The following is a 6,593-nucleotide window of genomic DNA, read 5'->3' on the forward strand; positions in this document are numbered from 1 at the left end:
TGAAATTAGTTGTGGCCTTTAAATCGATTCAGTATAGAAAATACAGGCTAAATGGGCATCCATGAATGTAGGCGTTTCGGAGCATGAATATTTACACTGCTCTAATCTTAGATGCTTTTGCAATATTAATCAAACCTTGAGTATTAGTTATAGCAAGTTTTCTTTTTCATTAAAGTAAGTGAGGATATTAGTATTCTAAAATCATAGCAATACTTATCGATAGAAAAGACTTAGGCAATAAGAACGATACGGTAGCTTGAACGATCATTCACGAAATAATGTCAATGTTGCCGGCTAGAGTTTGTCCGAATGCTTATTCTTAAAAAACATGGATTGAGAGTAGCACTAACTTCTCGGAATGTGGATTGTAGAGGCAATATCTCATAAATTAGGAGTAATACAAATCATGAGGTAAATTGAACAAGATATTAAAAAAATACCATGCCTCTGTTACCAATTAACATTGAATTAGCCAACTAACGTGCAATATACCTAAAAAATATGCTCTACTAAATAAATTAATAACATGGGTACCATCGTAAATTATATCTATTGCGAAGAAACTTAAAGCATATGGAAAGATTTCACCTAGAATCTATAAAGAAGTGGAGATAAAATACCCTGCAAATAGTAACAGCAAATTCATCATAACTCTGAGAGCACTATTTGTTGCTGAGTAAGCCTGTTGGCTAGACATCATTAACTTTGTGGACTCTGCTTCAGGAAAGTGAGCACAGCTAAATGATTGCTCAAACCCTTTTCGAAAGACCGCTGGCAAGCCAATGCAAGAGAAGGAATTGTCGTCAAGAACCAAAACCTTAACAGTTGATAAATACTACTTCGTGTTTCAACTAGAATAAAAATAATAATCATTTACCATTTTATGCCTTCTTGGCTTTGCTCTTTGGTGACTCTACCAACAATCTTCGAGCCATCAGCGCTACAAAACGGAACAACATTACAAGTAATGTCAAGCCACTTTGTCGTACAACTTTTGCTTATAATGGCTTGCATGAAACCGGTCTTTAGGGTAGCAATATTTAGTCTTTGGTAGGGTATATTAGTTAACATCCAAGTAGGAAATTGAATATCTTGAGGTAAATGACCTCAGGATTGAGCTTCGATGGCTTTTTCTTGTGTAGGTACACATTTAGCCAAATCGTAGCGCTGATCGGCATCAAAACTTAATGTTCCAGTGTAACTTTTAGAGTTGTAGCCAAAAAATGGCCAGCAAGAGCCGACTGTCGTGCAGTCTGTGGTATAATTCTGATAGGTAAAGGATGTTGCATCAGCAGAACATTGAGGTAAAGCGGATTTGCACATCATATTCTTGACGGCTTCAGCACAAGCCTTGGGTAACTGAGCCTGGATCATGACATAGCTGTTCATTGCAAACATTAAAAATCGCGATATTCGATTAAGGATAATGGTGGGAACTTTATAACTGATACCACAGAATGTTTGGATGTTACTGCCAGGTAAACTGCAAGAGTTTAAATCAGTTGCTACCCAAACTGTCACTTCATGAGAATGTCGTTTAGCCATCGATCGAGTGGTCTAAATAAGTAATAGTTGAATTCTTTAAGGAAGTTTAATGTAGCCAACATTGACGAGAAGTCGAGATTTAATGAAATTAAACGTGTAACCCTCTACTTTACCCTATTTTTTAATGCACATCTGCAGATTAAGGTTGTAAAATTGTATAAATCGAATTTTTGCCGAAAAGACACTATATCAGTAAGGCAATGTTGTAGTCGGCTTAAAGTCGAAATTATCTACGAGAATGAGTTATAATTTGACACTGCTTGACCACAGTAAAACTATGAAATTATTGGGTCAAGGATACAAGTTTTGGCATAGGAAAATAGACTTGGCTGAATATTAGATTTACACTTTGCAGTAGTACTTTTAATTTTGGAATGTTAAGATTTGGATTTGTTTTACAGAGGTCGAAACGATCATTTTCTTCCACTTAATCATCCCAGTCCTTCATTGTCATGCATAACTATCAACTTCTAAATTGATAATCCTCGAAAGATTATAGCTAAGACTTTCATCGATTTCAAGGATTATCAACGATGTTGATGAATAATGCTCATTTTACATTTATTACAATTTTACGAGCATGTCAAAATTACGGAAGGAATACACGTAATCATTGAATAAACTGTAAGTGATTGGTAGACTCGTTCTGAGAGGTCTAGATCGATTTAGCATTGCACGCCTCAAAGATGAAGTAGAGAATAGATTACTTTAAATGACATGAATGGAATGTATAGCGAGTAGTTTCTGATATATTAAGAAATGGATTATTTTAACCTATGAGGATGAATTATGCTCAGTTTGGATCTATTAAACTTTGACATGTAGACATGAAGATTACCGAAGGAAAAGAAGAAATCATTGAATAAAATGCATGCGATTTGGAAACTCGTTACGGAGTAATCTCAATGAATTTAGATTCCATGTTTCATTGAGAAAGCTACCTCTGCTTTGCAAAAGATATAAATGGAAAGAGATAATTTGAGCCGATGTTGATGGATGATGCTCTGCTTGGATTCATTAAAACTTTTACGAACACATGAGGATTACGGAAGGAAATAAATGAAAGAATTCAATGTAGTAAAATGCTTTCGATCTCAAGACTTGTCGTTGAGTAGCCTCGATCAATTTCGATGTGATGCTTAGCTGAGAAGTTAGCTATACACTCGTTATAGACGAAATAGATTATTTGAATGAAATTTAGTTAAATGGGAGTTAGAGAAATTTTTAGTGTATGTTTAACCTGCAGTATCGATCCCATTTCAATTTTATGATTATATCAAGAGTGTGTAAGATAGACTGAAATGAGTTCTTCTCTCTTGTGCAAAAATCATCTTTGTTAATCGGTACAACTTGACTAGTCTCTTTGCAAATAGTTTTGAGAAAATTAATCTGTTATTGCACCTAGAAATATTCGCACTGGAATAATATAAAGTAAAATAGCACCATTTCATACTAATTAGAATGGTGGCTGCAGTGGTAATTCTTGGCTTTAGAATGAGACTTTATAGGTAGTACGTAAAACTAGCAGTTTGCTTGTCATATAGACTGCCATCACTTAGCAGACTTTACCTAAAATGATTACTTTGCTCTTCAACAGAACATCCTTGACTGAATTTAATAACATAGAACCGCCATCTTGGAAATGATCCTGACTGGAAGCACGGGCAGGATGGCTGCCAAATAAATTAGATATGACTAGAACAGAATGAAGTATTGACTTGAACATGTTAGTCAATTGGTTTCTTCTCTTAAAGCTTTCCTCCTGCTAGTCAATAAAAATCACAGAGGTAAGGACTTAAATGAATACGCTGTGAAATGGTTTAAAAAGGACTTCTATGCTACCTTGGGTCACCGAATATCTTTTAATGGGTCAGAATCTTCTTTCGCGGCCGTTAGATTACAGAGGATGCAAACTAGAAATTGATGCTTGTAACCATTTCATGGATTGAATGGTTACCAGTTATTATTGGATATCAAGTTTTTGTTTATGTCTGTTTAGCAAGCCTCTGTTTATTTATTTGATCTTTCCGATATTGCTTGAGAAAAAGTGTGCTCAACTTTTCAATGATTGGGTCGTAGCTCTGTCACAATAAGACACCGATTTACTTTAGATTAATAGTCTAGGATTATGAAGCAGAGAACTGTGCTATCAACTTTGTTATAGAGGCATTATTGGTATTTTTCGCTCGTCACTATTCGTTATTATAAAATGTTAGAGCAGAAATTATTCATAATACTTGTTATACTGCGCAATTTGGAGGCCAAAATATATCTAATTCAAGGTTTTAGCGAGTGTATGCTTTTCTGTTCATCATTTAAATTTTAGGTTATACTCTGCTATATTGACATGTAAAGCTAGACAGGAGGCTTTGCCTTTGTGAACAATTTTATATTATGATAACGAGGAGTGTGAAAAATTTCGATCATATCTTGTTAGATCAAGCTATACCCTAACGTTATCATTAGGTAAGAAATAATCGCGGCATCCGTAATTTTGGTGTTACTATGCCGAACTCATAATAAGAGAATTCTACGTAGTTGACAACTTCGTGTTTAAATTAAAATTTGAAGAAAGCTTAGAATATCATTGCAGAATTCATATCCACCTTGCCATACCCGCCGTAGCATATCGAGTTATGCCATGCAAATAAGAGCTAATGGGAAATTTTTGTGTAGTCAACAAATTGGATAAATCAAATTCTGTAATATAAATCTTGTAATAAAGTGTCTTCTCAAAAATACAGCATGAACTACAGTTTCTTATAAATTTCACTTTATTACATAAGATTAGGTTCGTCCCCTAACTACCAAGGACTATCTAGTTTCAATAGGACTATCTTTTACAGCGAAAGTTCGCGGTTTATATACTCTTTATTACAGAATGAATTTTACACATTGCAATCATATCTTGCTAATTAAGTCGCAAGATAGCAGTCTTTCATCGCGCAAGCTATTCATTATTCACGCGTCTAATTAAAGCGCCACAAAACAACTCTCTGAGCACTTACATAATTTGCACTATCTATTATTATCATGAAATCTTAATATAAACATTTCAATAGTATCAAGGTGATACGCATGTAAACCTTTGCTACAAATAGATATCTTCAAAATCATACTGTCTAACAAATGAGTACTACTACTCTCGTAGAGTCTTACAATCATATTCCAAGCAATATTTGGGGATGCACGATAAATTTAAAGAAATACCGGTGGCGGTCAACAATTGAGATAGTATACTCGTTCTTCTAATAGTTTTACCCTTTTATGGCCTCTATGCATTGCTTTTTACTGGCTACGTTAACTATTCTTTTCTAGTCATGGCCGCAAAATGAAAAGTTTCAGACAAGTGCAAATAGCCCAAATACTTTTGCAACGTTGAGAAGGTCCAACAAGATTTGCTATGTTGTGAACTCTATTCTATACATTTATGATGTGATCTAGAATAGTGGGAAAAATCCAGGTAGGAAATGTGACATTCTTGGAAATTGCTTGCATGTCTGATGTAGGACTGGCGAATTTAATGAAAGACAGTAGCTATAATTATATTGTCGGCTTGTAGTCGCTAGACAACTATTCTCGTAGCCAGCTAAATAACCTTCCCCTTGATGGAGGTATTTCTTCAACTCGACGCAAGTTTTGGTCATATTTTGGTAAGCAAAGGCTGAAGAGTCAGCTGAGCATGAAGGTAGATAACTTTGGCAAAGGCAGTTTTGAGTAGTTTTTTTATACTATGGTGATAGTTTTCGAATCACCATCAATTCATATGTGCTTTTAACAAATGAATAAATATCGTTCAAAGCTTAAAAGGTTGCAACACTGTATGTTTTAGGTAGATTACAATGTAGCCGGAGGATAGCTTCTGGTCGAACACAAGATTCCCATTTCTCCAAAGACCAATATACTAATGTTATATTCAGTTCGTATATTATACTTGCGAAGAGGCTACATTGAGGCAATTGAGAGCAAAAGGTAGCATTAATACTATCTTTAAATTCAAAGTACACGGCAAGGAATAAAAAATATACAAAGCCAAAGAATTTTTGATTTAGAATGATTTTAATTAATTATTTAACTATCACATACAAGTAATATCTTTGATGATAATATTGATACTCTGCTTTTACGTGAAGCAAATTAATTACTTAAACTAAACCCGCTCATACCACTTTGCCAACATATTAATTTCTGATGTCCAGGAAATGAACTATTGCAATCAAATTATGATCATAATACAGCAATGTAAATAATTTCAGTGGATGCAGCATTCGTAGGATGAGTCTTCATGATAAACACCTAGCTATTATTTATGTTTTACTATAATTAGTGATGACTTTGTAAACATAGCACATACACACCAGTGCCCACTAAAACGAGCATTTTCCCTCCTTATGATAGTAAGGAACAGTAAAACAAGATAGAAAAATTGAGGGAACAAGAACTGCTATTTTTAAAGATGGGCCAATCGATACCAACCAAGATTATGTACTCATTTGCCACGTGGAAAAACTGCTCAAATAGGAATACCGGTTGTAATCAATTTTATATTTCAAATTTCCTAATCCCAACACGATCATATCCTTGTAAGAGTGGATTAAGGAGGAGAATAGAAAATGTTTCAATAATGAGAAATGGCGATACTACCTTCAGCCATCAAAGAAAGAAGTATTGATAGCCAGATGAGCTGCTAATAAATAAATCCTTGCTGTTGGAGAAGAATACCTTAATTGGATGTACAAAATTATTATCGTGAAATTGAGCAATAAACTTGCTAATATTCTAAGGTCAATCCTAATGTAATAAAAGTGTCTCACAATAATGGTCTTAGTCAAATGGCGTTTTCTAAAAGGCTTTTACTACAAGGTTTTTAAGAATAGTAGAGCAATAATCAACCACAGCAAAAATCTAATCTAAAATTTAAAATATTCCGAGCTCAAAGTGAAGTGAAGCCTCTCTTTCCTATGTAAGCTCATCTCCACAGTTCCTAAATGCATTTCCATCCTTGTCAGCAATATTGCTTATAGGATTCTCAACTTCTTTAGAAGCTG

At 34.4% G+C, this 6,593-nt stretch overlaps 1 protein-coding gene across 1 annotated transcript; it reads right to left on the bottom strand.

The window, feature by feature from the left end:
• Positions 1 to 1,107: 1,107 nt before the first annotated feature.
• TRIADDRAFT_59592 (uncharacterized protein) lies at positions 1,108 to 5,192 on the bottom strand (the record flags this gene model as incomplete). Its single annotated transcript, XM_002115628.1, has 4 exons — positions 1,108 to 1,557; positions 1,659 to 1,729; positions 3,115 to 3,240; positions 5,144 to 5,192. 4 exons carry the CDS (start codon positions 5,190 to 5,192, stop codon positions 1,108 to 1,110), a joined length of 696 nt encoding a protein of 231 aa, XP_002115664.1.
• Positions 5,193 to 6,593: the final 1,401 nt, after the last annotated feature.

The sequence above is a fragment of the Trichoplax adhaerens genome, genomic scaffold, assembly GCF_000150275.1.
Source record: "Trichoplax adhaerens TRIADscaffold_11 genomic scaffold, whole genome shotgun sequence".
NCBI lineage: Eukaryota > Metazoa > Placozoa > Uniplacotomia > Trichoplacea > Trichoplacidae > Trichoplax > Trichoplax adhaerens.